Here is a 17,608-nt window from a genome sequence, read left to right as displayed (position 1 = left end):
CACATTTATTATCCACATATGTCATATATATATATATCGTTGAATGAGATTTGCACTATTAGCTGTTAGTGTAAAATGTAAACTTCATAGTATCAGATTGTGTCTATATTGAGGTTTTAACTGTATCCTCTGTTTCATTTTAGACACACAACAACAAGAAGCTTCTCACACGGTGGCACCTGAGACGAAAACTTAATGAACCTCAGCTCTGGGATCTGAATTATATCCGTGTGTGTTGAAGGTGAGGGAGATCCCTGGCTGCACTGCCAACAGTTTTCACAGGAGGTCCCAACAGCGCCCGGTGCCACTGCGCGCTCTGCTGACGCAACCACGTCGCTGTGGCTCAATACGATGGCGGACCGCAATGTCCCCAGACCTGCCCAGGGAGGGACGGAGCAAAGTCACTGAGCCACTCTCACCGGCTCCGTTATAAACTGCCGTCCGACCACCTGTTTAAAGACAGGCTGCTGCCATCGCCGTCCCTCCCGTGAAGTAGTAGTATGTGGGACAGGATCTGCTCGGAGTGCACTGACCGGGACGAGCCAGAAGTGGAGTGAAGAAGAGGAGCGGACGCAGCGCATGTTGAGCAAGCAAGTTGACTGAAATAACAAAAGTCGCGTCGACTGGGGAAGGATACAGCCGCTCTCGGATTTTAACGGAGGCTTGAGGGGACAGTTGTTCCGGCAAAATGAAATTCGCGGAGCATCTTTCGTCCCACATCACTCCGGAGTGGAGAAAACAGTACCTTCAGTATGAGGTAAAGTGAGATTTATGTTGTATTTGGATTAAATGCTTTGTTGTGAATGTGGGCAAGAGACAAACTCCCCAAAACACACATTATTTTGTCCTGTCTATTTAATGGAAGAGGGAGGATAAGAGTTATCAACTATGAGGAAAAAAATTACAGACTGATAAAATATTTTTCCTTTTCAACAGTTTCAATGTAGCTGCTCCTGAGAGCAATAAACGTCGGACAGATGAGGGATGCCCTATTGTTTATGAGGGAAATTGACTGCAGGTCTTAGATTCATGGGGATCACTCAGTGTTTATTATTACTGTTTGTTGAGTTTACAATATTAAAAATACACAATTTTAAAATAAACAGTTTGGTGAACAATTGGATGCATTTCAAACTGGAACAATTAACAAAATATTCCTTTCCATTTAAATAATTCATAGTCTCAATATTTCATAATATATTATTAATAATTAATTCTTGTAGCTTTGTGTGGGTTTATTTTTAGTATTTTCTTTGCTAAACAAATATTAATATCATGGATTTTGATACCATTAAAATTGCATGTCTCAATTTTGTGAGTTAGTTCATCATATAATTTAAGGGGTCTATATAAAAATAGTAAATAAATAAATAAAATGTGTTCATTGTTCATTGCCATGATTCCATCAAAGAAATTTGCCTTTTTTTAGATTCTGCTTTCATTTTTTATTTTTTATTTGTGACAGTCTAAATGAACACAAAGGGAAATATTTTATGCATTAATTATGAATTTTTGTAAAATTGCAAATATTCTCTTCAAGTTATTCTTTACTTTTGACCACATTTTTTTGCAATATGTAATATTTCTCCTACATGAAGATGTTGGTTTCATATATAAAGCATCATTTAAAAAAGGTGTCAACCTGTATATCTTCATCTGACAGGATATTCTGTCTGGTTTCTGGTTGTTGATGTCTGTGGATTTAGAGAGATCATTGTGTGCACACATGGTCTTTGTTTGGTGGTGTGCACTACTTGAGGAGTATTTTATTTTCGCACACTTCTTGCTGACTCTACATTAAGAGCTTTGGTGCAGACATGCAGTGACAGGACACGCTCCTCCGTTCCATTTAGCTCTATGAATTATAGACAAAGACCCTGTTCTCCTCAACCTTAGCAGCCTACATCCCAGGCTCAACAGAAGCTCATTGCACTGGTAGTATTTTGGAAACATGACCTAGATCATTTAGTTGGATAAGTGCTATAGCAGACATTTGGATCTGTTCACCTTGACATGAATGACACGGTGTCATCACTGTGTGATTTAAAAACATCCTCAAGTAACATAATTCAAGTGGGGAAAAAAATGAAAAGATGTCAGATATGTGTTGAACACACTAAAGAGAACAGCTCAACACTTGAATTTTATTTGAATTGGTTATCACCGTATATGCTCAGCCTATGTGGGGTCTTTGTATGTACAGACTAACGCACAGTGAGCTGAGGGACAGATGCATGGCCATACCAGCCATTTTACACCTCCAGTCTTCAGCTCGGCACTCACTGACCTGAGATGGATGATGATGGATTTTCTGTCATGTGCATTTTGTGTTGGTATTTAGTAACAGTTTTATTAGATATGGAAATCTTAATTTTGACCTTATAAGTTATGATATTATAGTTTTTCATCAATATGTTTACACCAGTAACTATCAGTAGAGGCAGTTATATTCAGTCGTGTATTTTTCTTCTCTGGAATCGTGCATAATAATCCTTAAATATGAGAATAGCTGATTTCAGGAAGATTAGGGATGATTGATGGGCTTCATCAAATACAGCATTTAATCTCTGTGACAACTGAAAGTTACAATAAATCTGGCACAAACACAACAGCAGTCAGTCATTGATATGTAATTATTTGCTGCAGTGATTCATATGGAGCCATGGCTTTTGTTTCCATATTTTTTAGGCATTTTGAATTATGTAGATCAAGAGGCTCTCTCCTTTTCTTATAGTTTGAATTCTTCCTCATATCTGAATTATATATCGGTTTTGTTGCAACGATGGGTTTGTGTGTATTTGTCTTCAGTCTTTGTCTGACCTCTGTACACACAATCACCTCCTGAGTGGGTGGGGCGATGAGACATGGCTCACACCTGCAGGAGATGGACATCTTATTTAAAGCTTTGGTTGCCTCTATGTTGCTGTGGTGCAACACAAGCAGCGTCAGTCCATTGGCTACTTGTGTAGCGAAGGGACCACTGCAGATACACTTGGAAATGCATAAAAACATGTAGTCATTACATACAGCCACATATGCCGCCCCCCTGAATCTATTCTTCAGTATGTGTCGCAGTGGCCACTGCAGCCCACACAATGGCTGGATTGTAATTCAGTTGTTTGTCTATTAAAATGACCCACTGACATATTATTCTAGCAGCACAGGACCTTTTTACCCGTTGCTCATGCAGTAAAATATGACAATTCCACAGTGCCTGTATCTGTGGCGTGTGCTTATTACAGCTGGCCACATTCAAATTGACTGTGGTTTGAAGTAATATTCTTGCCTTTATGTGTCAATTGGATTAATTAACCTCCTGCCCTGTTTTTTTACTCTCCTCTTTTTTTTTTTAGAACACACTATTGTATGGAAAATGGCACATTTTCTGTTCGGATTGGTCAGCCAGTTTCTATGCAGATGAGAAGGATGCAGCAAAGTGTCTGTTCCAGCAAATATAGGGTCTAGTTAGTACACCACTTCATCTGAACGTGGAGACATTGACAAGGCGATTGAGTGATAGAGTAATTAGGTGTGTGCTTTATCCTGTGGGATTGTTGTTATAAACCTATATGCTAAGTAGCTGTTTGGTATGGAGGATGTGCATGTCCAACTGACTCCGGAGACTTCTGATAAAATAGAAGAGATATAGGTGAGATGTAGAGATGTAGATGCAAAGAGCCTTTTAAACATAACTGTTATAAGGTGCAAATAAAAAGAAGCTGTTTATGAATTCTGATTGATGACAGTTGAAATTTACTGTCTGCCTCTCAATTTAATTTCTTTACATGCCTGGCAGTTTTTCATACAAAGCAACCTTGCTTGTAGTACAGCATGTAAAATGTGGACAGACAATAATTAGGTGGAAAGGTGGAAACTATTTAATTCAGATGTATATTATATAACTGTACTGAACAATAGAGGTCTATAGAAAGAGACAGAGATGAAGGTGTATGTGTGTGGGCGAGAGAACAAGGCCACTTATGCATTTACCTCTGCAGTCTAATCACTCATGTAAGCTTAGAGGGGGAGGAGGAGGAGGAGAGTGGATGTAGAGACTTTCATTTACAATTCAAACTAGCAAAATGACATTATTTAGACGAAAAGCAGATGCCTGTCTGATTTCAGTGAGTGATTGGTGTTTGTTCAAAGGTGAACTTGTGTCTTTCATTAATTAATCTGAGTGATGTAGGTCTTAGCTAGCACAGTGAGCTTTATATTGTGACAGATTTAATGTAAATTGCGCATAAAATGTACAACGTTGCTCACATTATCTATGATCTGTGCAATGAACGTGTGATTTATCAGAGTGTTCTACAATATGAACATTATGTATACAACAGGCAACTGCTGAGAAGTGGCTCCTCTCTTCTATACCTCCCTCCTTCCTTCCATCCTCACCTCGTCGTTCCTCCCCCACTGGGAGGACATCTGGTCCCCGACCAGACCTGCCCTCTGCTCCCCTCCTCCTCTCCCTTCATCCTCTCCTCCACCCATCCGCTCCACTCCTCTTTCTAAACGCAGGGATCCACTCAGACACAGGGATTCAAGTGATCCACCAATGGCTTTCTATTTGGGCCAGAGAACTCTTCAGACTAATAATACCTACTGTGTGATCCTCTCAAGCACAGGGATGTCAATCTCAAGCATCTTAGAGGAATGATTACTACTCAAATATTTTGGTTAGTGTCCACTCAACATGTCACAACTATTAGGCTAAATGATTGAATTCCATTGACAACATTCAATCAACTGGACACTCTCCAGTGTAAGCTTCAGTCCAACATAGTGACACATGTCTGGTACTTGTAGCACATGTATGTGCATTAAGATTACGTTAATGTATAGTCATTCAAAATGATGGCCCCATTAGGCATGGCTTAGTGCTTATTGTCTACAGGTTTCACTTCTGATTACTGGCAAGCTTGCAGGTTTATCCCAATTCCCCAAAGAGCCACCCTGCCCCCCCCTTTCCTGTCACTGCCATCACCATGGCAATGCCTTCAACTTAATGAACGCCTCCCTGCCTGAATCTGAATGTCTATTTCCCACCTAATAGTTGGGGGAGGAGGGGGGGGCGCAAGTTTGCCCACCAGAGATTAGTCAGGACCGGGCCCTGCTCCAGTGCTCTGCGTGCACAGTTGGTCTCCTGTGATCTTTATCAGACAAAGGTAGAGGCGATGCTATATACAGATGAAATGTTTATCTCTTGGATTAGACTCTAGTGTTGGGGTCTTATTGTGCATGTAATTCACAGAGGAACGTAAGTAGCAACAATCCAGGCGGCTACTAATGCACAGCAGTTTCTGAGTGGTTTCCACCCACACACTTGATTACTCACACTGCTCCCTCGTTGTCATGTTACACAAGCAGCAGGGTCCATAAGAACCTGGACAGAGAGTGGTTTGATATGATCGGAGGATACGTCAGGAAAACTTCATGCAGGTTGCCGTTCGTACTGGAGAATACTGTAGACGTTGTTTTGATTTTATTTTATACATTTTAGTTACAGTGTCGGTAAATGATGTATGGAAATTGACATGGAGCAGATTTTAGTGTTGTGTGTGTGTGTGGATTGTAAACACATTGACTAAATGATAGAGAACTTTTAACATATAAAACTTTATGAAGTTGAAAAGGCAGATGTTTTTTTCAATTTGGTGGGGCAATTAAGTCCCAAAGACATCTCTATCAAGAAACAGGATACAGTTCCAGTCTTTTCTCTGATTACCACTGATATGTTCAGAGGAGCCAGTGTGCAATTATCTGTCAGTTTCCAGTATCTTCAAATCAATCTGCAGAGAAACACCCTCATTTAACCACTGCAGCTCTCTCTCTATCTCTCCTTTGTATGTCAGTTTGTCTCTCTGCCCGCCTCTCTCTCTTTCCCCAATTTACTATTTTAATTGGAAAGATTTGATAACATTTTTAATCAATATCAAACAACATCTGTGAAAGGACAAGCTTATAACTGTGAATTTTAAACAGCCACACAGCATCTGTTGTATTCAATAATTATAGAAGTTGTTTAACGTCTGTCTGTTGTTGGTCTCAGTGTGTAATTTTCTGCTGCTGTGTTATTGTTTTGATTACTTGATCTAAAGAGTGAAACAACTAACAAAGGAGATAACTTGACTCCACAAGACTTTAACAAAGAATGTAACTAATATAATAACCTGCAGCAAGCAGGAACACTTTAGAGTGATGAATATGCAACACATACTTTATTCTATTTCCTATGTGCAATAAGAGTCTATAATGGATTCCATATTGAATTACAATAATATCTTTGCTGTATAATGGTTCTTGCAGTTGTGCTACTTGCTTACATTTACATTACATTTTGTCATTTGGGAGACACTTTTATGCAAAGCGACTTATAAGCAAGCAGGCAAGACAATCAAGCATTAGAGGACAGTGACTCAAAGGAAGTGTGGTACAAATTCTCAAGTAGCTGACTTGGTACGTTTTAAAATTAAAGTAAGAAATGAATGTAAGTAGACAAGTTGACGTGTTCATATTTGTTGTTGTTTCTACAGATCATTATGTCAGATTCAGAAACCAAGATACAGTACTGTTGGGCCCCTTATGTTCTCAGTTCTTTAAAATATTGTTTTTCATTCATTCGCACACTCCAGATATCTCTAGTATAACTTGAAGTGAACGAGATGATTAAAATGCCTGAATTTGTGTTCATTATGTTAACAGCTGTGTGGCCGTTGCCATAATCTTCCCATATGGGGAACAAGTGTTTAGTTAATGGCTCTCAAATGGTTTAAATGCTACTGTAAAAGCAGATGGTGCTAACAATGGTGTAATGGCTCACAGTCCACTGTAATCACCTCTCACTTATTATAGTCTATATTGTATATTGTAAATACAAAAAAAAACATTTTACAACTTTACTGTCAGGCCATTTCATGCACCCCACATTTACTCCATACATCATGTATAAGCAGTAATCTATGGATTCTACTGACTTGTTATTGAATTTCACATATGAGCAAAAGTACATCTGTTTTCCTTGTATGAACCTGTTTCTTGTGTTTCATGGGTCAATGTTTGTGGAAAGTTGAAGATCTGTCCAGTGATTTTTTTTTTTTGTCATTTCTTCATCAGGCATTCAAGGATATGCTGTATGCTGCCCAGGACCAAGCCCCATCTATAGAAGGTAAGGAGGCTCCCAGTTTGGACAAATAAACACACACTTCTATACTCAGTGCCCCCTGCTCTGGGCCTGTTTGGGCATCCCCAGAATAACAAGTCTTCATCTGCCAAAAATACATGGCAATCATTGCGATTATGCTGCCACTCACTCCGCAGACTCTTACTCAACCAGACTGAGGCCAATTATCAAATCATTACCTTCTACCTTGTTGTTGTAGCGCTTGATGCCTGCATGATGTATCAATAGATGGCACATATGAGGAAAAACATCCAGAGAAGTAAAGTTGAAAGTTCATGAAGTGAAGAATATGTGTTGTATGCTTGCTGTGGTTAAAATGATGTTTGGCCTTGTCTACACTGTCCGTGTGCAGTAAAACTATTAGTGGGTCAAAACAACATCCATCTTACAGATTTTATAGCAGTTTCCCGGTAGTCAACATGGCAAACCAGAGCTGGAGTCCAATACCCGGCAGTGCTGAGTGTTGCTACTCAACACAGCAAAGATAAGGAAGGGCGCCAGCTATAATTAATCTTTGGCATTAGATTGCAGGTGACGTGAGATGACGGAAAGAATGTGAACCATTTGTTTTTAATTTAGATACCCGTTTGTTGGAGTAAACAACTTTATTTGGTTGCAGACTGGAGACTTACTTTGTGATATGCAGCTCTGTGTATGAGACTGTGATGGAGCAGAAAAAACGAGCTTGTCCATAAATATGGCCGCACAAAACCTCTACTATACTTGCATGTCTGTGTTGTGATGGGATGAGCTTGTTAGCTCGTGCCCAAACGTTTGCATGTGTGATATATTTTTCAGTGTTGTGCAGCATGCTCCCCCCCCACAGAGCTGCGACTCCCAGCATTCAGTTCCAGCTGAGTGAGTTGGATGTGGATGGGAGTATGATGTGATTCTGTCCATGAGTGACAAAGATGTAACACACAGTCACTGAGTGTGTGGGTGACAGAGCTCTGTCTGTGTGTGAGTACAAGCTGCAGGCACAAAGATCAGTTTCAGAAATGTGTCGCCTTTTTTTTGACACTGAAGGAGCCCTGTAGGGTTTATTATGTAAAACATTCCATCAAATACAATTTAAAGTGTGTATATGAATGTTTGCTGGCTGGATAGCACATATACAGTAGTACTTCTACAGAACACGTCTTGTTCTGTGATAACATATCAGCCGTGTCTGGAGAGCTGTCTCCAGAGGCTGTTAGCCATGCTGAGCGAGCTCGACGTGGATGATAAATCATTTCCTGTCTCGGGTCTGAGCTGTGTTCATGGGTCACTGCTCTGCTTCTGTCAGCTTTTCGCAAGATAGGTGAGGGAGTCTTATGAACAGAGACGTGATCAATCAATCAGTAGAATATCGTACTGTGTCACTCATTTGGTATTGTTGTGATGTTTCAACATTCCCCACTCAATCAAATTGATTTGTGTGCTTTTCACACTTTTTACACAGTACAGAATATTACGAAATCACTGAAGAGTGGAGTAAGGCAAGTGCAAAGAAAGGAGTATCAGCAATAGCTTTTGCTATATAGGAGAGAGTAAAATGTTATATGTATCAGACAGGTGGACAGGTGTCTGTCTTATGGGGAAGAGTGAGAAGCTGTAATGAAAAAACAAACAGCGTTAATAGCCCCGTCATGTCACTATGTCATGATGTTGTGATCTCGCGAATCCAGCTGCCTCACAAGGTAACTAGACTCAGTCTGTCAGATCAGAACTAGGGCAGAACGATATTGGAAAAAAATCAATCATGATACATTTTTGCTAAAAAAAAAGAAAGGATACCTGTTGCTTCATATTATCTATTTTAAAATAAAAATACTTCAATCAGATGAAATAGACTAGGTGTTAAAAATAGTCATGAAAAAGTGAAGTTTTCTAGTTTTCATTATCTATCAAGCAGTAAAACTGTGCATGTACTGCACCATGTTGGGTCTAATTTGTCTTTTTACACAGAGTCATTTGCATTATTATTACTATGCACATGCATACGTCGCAAGTTTTACAGCCAAAATTTAAACCTTGATCATTTCACTGATTCTGTTCCTTCAGTAAAAGACTTAATGAAGAGGATTTGATTCAAGTGTGCGCTCCTCTCTCTCCCTCTCTCTCCTGCCTCATTCTTTTTACAAAAAGCAATGTTTTTGGTATTCAGAAGATGTTTCTTCTTGCCTGAGGGAGACAGTTTACCGAGTTAAAACTGCTAGCTCACCCACTCTGCTTTCTCACTGGACACCCTGCGGTACCTGATAGAGCTGTGTCGTAGACACTGCACTGAGCAGGCAGCACTTCAAAGCCTCCGTTGGGGCCTCTGCATGCGTTAGGTTGTCAGATTATGAAACTGTCTCTACAGCAATCTGCCTGGTGAATCTATTATGACAGGAAAAAATCAAAGGAAGTTGATAGTGTCAGATAACTTTGCAATGGAGATTTGATCATGACAAGTTTGGGTGTATTTCTGCAAGTGTACTGTAAAATAAATCTAAGCAGATTGTAGCACATGGCCCACATCAGTAAAAATTACATTTACGTTTGCACTGTCTATGGTTCGATCTTGATCTTGTGCATAATTGTCTTTCATGCTGTGTTGTGCATTGCAGTTTGAACACATATTAACCAGTCAGCACCTCCACTGTAGAGAGCCTCTGAAAAACATTTCTTCTTTCAGAACCATTTGTAGTCAAATTAATCATTCAGTGTCAACAAGATGGATGTACAATAATTAAGAGAGCTTGTTGTAAACAGACCCACGCCAACACATGCACATTAAAGTGGCTCTGGTGCTGCGCTTGACCCTTCACCCCCTCGTTAAGATCCTTTGTTCTCATTCCCTCCATCCCTCCAGTGGTCCTTGTGTAATTGTAATTAAAACAGGCCTGTCCCTGCTCTGTGGATAACAACAGGGAGAAGAGCTGGTTGGATCTCTGGTTCCTCTTGTTCCAACCATCAGAATGAGTTAAACCACAATCTAATCCAGTTAGCCTGCCAATTATTGCTGAGGATTGAGAACAATAAGCCCCGGATAATAAACACACAACTTCAACAGGAATGTGTTTAGTGTGTGTGTGTGTGTGTGTGTGTCATACTATGTAAAGTCATGTTCACGCTCTGCACATGCCATAAATGCGTATATTTATATTGGGAAGAATTTTTCTAATCCTAGGGGGATGAGGTTTTACACTGTATGTCATTCAGTTGCTGTGTCATTCATTCATTCATTCATTCATCCATTGTGTCTCTCATTCTGCTGCTCGGTAAATGGCCAGTCTACTACTGTGATGCTATCTGTGCAGGGCTGTGGGAAGATGGCAGTGATGGTACTGTTAGATTCCCTGAGGGAGTAAGGGTGGGGCTCTAGTGTAGTACCATGAACGGACACACACATGCACACACACACACACACACACACACACACACACACACACACACACACACACACACACACACACACACACACACACATACACTGTCCAAGGAGGGGAATCGGTTGCCACATTATTGACTTACAGCTCAAGGCACCAGGGAATGGATTTCCTCTGAATGAAAAGGTCTGGATGTCAGAGATGAATGAATCAGACAAAAAAAAAAAATCTACTAAAACAAATGCATGATTTTTATAGCAGAGCCCCTTCCTCAGTAAAAGTCCACCATATTTTCACACTGTCTTGTGTCTTGGCTGTCAGCTTTATTCCTTTGGGGCTTTTCATGTTTTATGCAGTCAAATCAATAACGCTATAAAAGCAGTGGTGTGAATATAGAACTCTTCCAGTGTTTTTTTGTGTGATGATAAATAATAATATACTTTATCTATATAGCACCTTTTTAAAGCAGTGTTATAAAGTGTACTTTACAAAGAAAAAACAAAAATTAAAGCAATTTGGCACCATGATTAAATGAAAACCAGCAATTAAAGGTATAGACAATGAAAAGAATAAAATACCCAAAATATAATACATTTAGATAAAAACAGTAAAACTTAAACAAATAAAACACATAAAACATTGTGGAACAGGAAACATAAATCTTTGCGCTGAGATTTTTTTTTAATAGGTAAGTTTTAAGGAGTGATTTCAAAGATGTTACTGATTCTACAAGCCTCAGATCTTCTTTTAACCTCATATTATGGTCAAACCATGTTTCAGCTGATGTAGGCTCCTTGATCTTTTATGTTTTTGTCACAAGCCACCGTCACAGCCATGTGCTATTCAACACAAAACCCAGAGACTGACAATCTCACTATACAGTAGACTAAAATGAAAATATGTTGCAGGTTATTTGTGTTTTGCGGAGTGTAAAACTGCAGTGTTTGGGTATCAGTGCACTTTGTTTGAATGTGCATACGTATGCATGTGCATGCGTGGTTTGTCTCTGAACTATAGCTACGGGTGATGCAGACTTGACAGATAGTTGAAAAGGAGAATAAGTTGCTGTGCTGCTATTGCCCCTCCCACATTAACACCACTGAGGTACCCTTGAGCAAGGCACTTCATCCCCTACAGCTCCAGCGGATCTGCTGTAACTGTGTGAGTTGCCTGGCTCTCTGTGAGATGTGTGATAGATTGAAGTCAACAGAATAGAATAGACCTGGAAGAATACCTCTCCATAAACATGGAGGGATGAAATTAGTATTTCACACTGTCTCTTGTCCGACCATGGCAGCCACATATCCAGATGTTCATTGTTCCATCTTCTACACCTGTACCATCACAGCTGCCTGCTCTCCACCTTGCAGCCTGTCAGGCTTTTGTTCCCACGCTTCCCCCCGGACAATGTTGTCCCCTCTCATTCGGCTCTTTATGCCTTTTATTACAGGAGAATAAACAGAACAGTAAACCTGAACACTGTTGCACCTTTCCAGCTCTGCCAGCAACCCTTTTAGCTCCAACAATTTTCTAATGAATGTTTTTGTGTCTGTGTGTGCGCCATTGTACCTAATCTGCCTAATGAAAGTGGCAACATGAATCACAGCTGCAAATCACCTCAACTAGGCTACACCTTTCGGCCAGCTGTTATTCGGCTATTTTCTATTGTTGTCCATGCGGCTTGCTCGACCGCCATTTTGTCTGCTGTTTTTGTACGAACATGATGAGAGGCTAGTTGAAGTCTGCTAGTAATACAGAGCTGATTGTTATTCTGCTGGCGTATATGATGGAACAACAGCTGTTATTACTGTTGTTGGTCCCATTTGGAGTCTGTCCTCGCCCCCCTGCATGGAATAGCATTCTGATTTCTGTCATTTTCTTTCCATGGCATGTTGATTGAAGTGTTTTCTTCTTGCAGTTTCCCATATTTTTTTTTTCTTTTCTTTTTTTTTTATTCTAAATGATGCTGTTTACTATGACGGTGATGTGTTGCCTTTGGTCCAAGCCATTGGATCCCTGTGTTGCCTTCATGTGAATCCTTTCTGTGTGATTTATTTGTCTTAAAATATACAAATAATGTGTTTTTAAAGGATTTAATATATATATTAAAAATCCAATATTGTGTCAGCACAACTTTATTAATTATGAACAACCTTATATACTGTACATCTCTACAGTAGATAAATAAATGAATACATACATATAAAATAAGTCTCTCCGGCCACAGCAGCACAAGGATACATGCATAACAGATACCGAGGCTCCCAGGCCAAGAAACATATACAACTCTGTGTGTGGGAAGACAGACAGACAGATGTCAGGCAGCAACTGAGAAGGTGAAAGAAGCGAGGGAAGGAAGGGAGACAGATGGACAGGCGGACAGACAGGTAGACGGGCAGGAGTGTTCAGCAGGACAGTGGCATGGCAGCCAGGGTCACTCACCAGCCTGCATTATTGATGGGCTCTTTGACAAGCTGCTGCTCCTGCTCGCTTCCAAGCACTAATTGTTTGGTTTTTGTGGGGGTTGGTCCTTTTTCACTTATATATATCTAGAGAATAAAGATATAGAGAATATCCAACTGAAAGAAATTTAGGAGCCACACTGAAATATGACGACTATAAGTGATTAAGAAGAATCTGATGGTCCAAACTGAGTGAGATGTTTTAGAGCTCTATGGCAGACAAATTCTACTGTTGCTGCTTTTACATAACACCTTATTTATTGATTATAAAAAAATATTTGAGGCTGTATTTCTGTGACTTTGTCTGTGCTCCAAACCATCAGTATTTCCAGAGAGGAAGATGCCTGATGATCTTTATCCAGCGGAGACTATTAGTCCACAGTACCCTGCAATGACTTCAATTATATGCCTAATTGCCATTCAAACAGGAAATTTCTTGAGCTTGAGCAATTACATCCATAATCAAACTCCTCACCTCAGTAGGTTTAGCCTCCATAGTGGATTTAGTCTGGCCTCCATCCAATAAAGCAGTATAGGAGGGCTGTTGTGTGTGACTCTGAGATTGGTCCTTTGATGCAGCTCTAAGGGTATTAGAGGGGAGGGAAGCAGGGGGGTCAGGGTCAATACAAGCCTAGGATCGCTATCCCAAGGTCAGGGACTAATCGAATTGTGGTAATGAACATTGAAAAGGTGATGGGTAATACGACAAAGAGAAGGATAAAGAGAGATGTCCACCACTCTCCATTTTTATGTTTGATGTGACGATTATGAACAAAATGAAGCAGGGAAAGAGAAAAGAGGCTGGAAAAAAATGATAAATGGATTGAATGTGATTGTCAATGACCAGTCTGTAACAGAAAGAGATAGACCTACAGAGAAAGAGAGAGAGAGAGAGAGGGATCCTTCAGGCAGCAGACAGACAAACAGACTCAGTGGGAGGTCCCTGGGCTCATCTCCAATGCATGTTGCCCTGCATTAGCACTACAGCCATCCCGCAAGAGAAAGACAGAGAGAGAAAGAGAACCTTGATAGATGAAAGTCTTCTATCCATCCATCCATTATTCATCGGCGAATTAGATCTCGCCTGAATGAAGTGGAGGGAAGGAGGAAAGAGGAGGAGGTTGAGGGGAAGAGAGGGAAAGGTATGGGTCGGTTTAGAGAAGGGGGGGGGGGGGGGAGTGGGGTAGCAACTGTTGTGGTGGTAGGAAAGGGCGAGGAGTTCAGATGAGGATGTGGCCCCAGCAGGGATGGTATTTTTAGATTTTGGGGCATTTGACAGGAGGCTGAGAGGGTAAGCGGTGGAGCAAAAGCAGCGTTGGTAAATGGAGTAAAGAAATTTGAATTTGAAGGGAAAAGAGAGAGCAAGGGTGCAAGAAGGAGAAGTGATGTTGATGTGTTTGTGTGTTTTAGGGAGGGGGGGGGGGGTGTATCAGGGAGAAGGGATGAAGGAGAGGTTATTGGTGCTCAGAGGAGTCGAGGTCATCCTGGAGCCCTCGCAGGTCTTAAATGTAGTTATGAGGGCTTCTAAAGGTCATGAATCCAGTAGTCAACAACTTGTCATTACTGTGCCTCTCTACCCCTGTGTGTGTGTGTGTGTGTGTGTGTGAACATTTACATACATGTTCACATCTGCTCTGGCCTTGGCAATGATCTCCTGATCTCCATGCCTTATGAACATGCATCCACTCGCATTAAGATGACAGGACTCTACATCTTCAAAAATGGAGAGAAGCTAACCACTAATCCTTAGATGAATCCTTAGAATAGTTTTCTCAGATGCCGAGCCTTTACTCAAATAAGAATACAATCCTGTAAAGGTTGAATAAACAGAAAGCATAAATCATATGATCTGGCTGTTTGCCAGGTGCACAACTGGAGACCATATAGATAGATCACCAGCAGCTACAATGTCAAGCATGGCAGGCATCTGAATGTAATGAGATCCGACTCTTTTGATCAGGAGTCAGCTGTCGAGGGTCCCAGAGGTTTGGTATATTTGTTGAGCATTAGCATGGCTTCCAAAGCATAATCTTAACCTCTGTTATGAGGCAAGTTATTGTTTTTAATCGGTGATGAGAAGCCTAATCAACAGCTTTGGCTGCAAGCCAGCAGATCAGCCAGACTCTGCTGAGTGTAACCAATCAGCCATAGCTGACCGCATGGCATTTATATAGCTAGGCTAGGATTAATTTGAATCATTTTCTATACTGACTACATTACTTGGCTGAAACTGGGGAAAAAAACAGCAGTGAATTGCAATTTGCAGATTTGGATGGCATGCACATTCATATGGCATTTGTTCTATATTTAAAGATTAAGACCAGCAGTGTGAGTGATTTAAAAAAAAAAAAAAAAAAAAAAAAAGTGACACTGCAAGTAGGGAGGTGATGATGGATGAATAGAGGAAAGAATAAAGACATATGACCTTGTCTCTGCTTTGTGTGTTTTGATGTTTTTATCTTCTCACACTGCTGTTCTCTGCTGCACTTGCATATAACGGACTGTGGAGAGGTTGCTGAACACACATCCATGTAATGGCACACAGACACACACACACACACACACACACACACACACAGGCACATAAGGAGCTGTGTGCTACAGGGGGTGTGGGTGTGATTGTGAGCTATAGGTGATGACAGCAGTGCCATATGTTGATGTATTTCTGTTGTTTTTTTTTTGTTTTTTGGCACTGCATTTAGAGTACAACCAATGAAATCATTACACAGTGTCCACTCTTATCTCTGCCGTAAACATTTTTCTATGAACGTGGGAAAATGAGAAAACCTTCATTGGTCTGCAAAAGCATTTACACGCAGAGAGGTATTTTCCAGCCTGTCACTCTTTGACCGTAGCTTATTTAAATTAATTCCCTGCACTGGGATTGAAAAGCTGTTACTTATTACTCATTTTTACAAATCAAAGGATGTATTTGTTACGGATGTTTGTGCAGTTTTTGACGAGCATTTTTGTGGTTGTGTTCTACATGGTCGATGTATGTGGGTGGGTTTTGTACCGTATGTGCTAGTGGGTGAGTAGGGCATTGCAGAAGACACAGTGTCCTTCACTCTGCCACTGTGCTGCATCGTCACTTTGGAGAGGCAGCCAGGACCTGGCCCAGATTGGCTCAGAGGCATGAAAACGTTGTGAAACTCATATCAGTCTCTCTTCTCTTCTCTATATTGCTGTATTGACTCTCGGCTGATTGTCAACACAATTACAGGTCTCAGCACTACACCTGGCAGCAAAGAGATCTATTTCAGGACTGATATTTGATGGAAACATTTCTCTAGCAGCAGCAAGTTTGACTTTAAATTGAGTGTGGTCCCATGGGGATCAATGCCAGTGTTTATGATTGCATGTGTAATGGAGTGCGGGTTACAGAGGTGGCATATATTTATGTTTTGTGTGGCCTCTTATATTTCATCCTCGCTGTACCTGTGGGCAAAACGAGAGAGACATACTCAGAGAAAGACAAAGAAGTGGCAGCAGAGAGCGTGGGGCCGTGAAGGCAGTGAAGTAAACGGCTGAGAATGACAGATAAAATGAGAGTGGAAGCTTGAAAGAAAAAAAGAGACGTGACATTGGCGGTAATTGGGAGACAGGAAGCTAGAACCTCAGGGAGCCTCCGTTCCCAAACGTTGCTATAAGTCACGAAAAAGATGTGTGAACATAAAAAGAACTGGAGGCAGAAAAGACATGAGAGCCTGGCTGAAGCTCTGTCATTTGCCTGTTCAATAAATTTAGATTCACTGCAGATTTAACCACTTTCCAAAAATGGCAGCAATAAATATATTCATACTGTAAATTTAATAAATTTGAGATCAAGGGATAATTCTTTCAGGGGCCAAAAGAATATTGGTCCCAATATAATTTCTCTTTCTTATTTACACTGTATCACCTTCTTCTAATCCAAAGACAAGAGGAGAGGGCGATATCAATAATTCACAGCTATTGTTCCCTCCCGGACAGCCTGTCTGTTTTTATATTAAATGTTGAATTATTAACAGTATATGAGATTGGAAATATGGTGAATCTGCCTCCTGATGCCTGTGAGTCTTCAAAAACTGTCTGGTCACTGGCAGCCACAGAGGCACCAAAACATAGATGTTAAGTAGAAGGTGAATTAAAGCAGCATTATAGTATTTTATGGTTTTATGGTATAATAGAAGCAAGTGGAGAGATTACTCTCTGTGTGTTGACTCATACACATATACATACTCATTAACTGTCTCAAGCTTTCTTTTACTGAGTTTAAAGTCACCATGGCAGAACTGCTAGTCTTTGTCAATCTTAACAATTCCTCTTAAATATCCCTGCTGAATATGCATATTCCTCAGGGAATATGCATATTTCATATCCTTCTCAACATGTGACTAATCTATTCATGATGTGGTTTAATAATAACCAATGAGTTCAGTGCTGGGAGGGTTGACTCACTGTTTAGGGTCGAGTCCCGTGTATACATTATTTTTACTCCACGAGCGTGCCTGATGGTATGTTCACTGACTTCCTGTCATGGTTGTAATCTAAAGAAGTGGCCTCTTGGCTTCTAACCAGCTGTATTATGGAGAGAGACTCCTGAGTGGCTTTTCAGTAGAAACAACAGT

The 17,608-nt window shown here is 40.5% G+C and overlaps 1 protein-coding gene across 2 annotated transcripts in view; it reads left to right on the top strand.

Moving 5' to 3' along the window:
• Positions 1-17,608, top strand: part of xpr1a (xenotropic and polytropic retrovirus receptor 1a) — a 71,675-nt gene that overhangs the window by 1,883 nt on the left and 52,184 nt on the right. For both annotated transcript variants that reach the window (XM_044362057.1, XM_044362058.1), the window contains exons 2-3: positions 144-757; positions 7,117-7,168. In XM_044362057.1, the coding sequence (XP_044217992.1) occupies positions 689-757; positions 7,117-7,168 (121 nt within the window). In that variant the 5' untranslated portion in view covers positions 144-688. The remainder of the gene's footprint in view (positions 1-143; positions 758-7,116; positions 7,169-17,608) is intronic.

Source organism: Thunnus albacares, chromosome 9, assembly GCF_914725855.1.
Source record: "Thunnus albacares chromosome 9, fThuAlb1.1, whole genome shotgun sequence".
In the NCBI taxonomy this organism is placed as follows: Eukaryota; Metazoa; Chordata; class Actinopteri; order Scombriformes; family Scombridae; genus Thunnus; species Thunnus albacares.
This window is presented reverse-complemented; position numbering and strand designations above follow the sequence as displayed.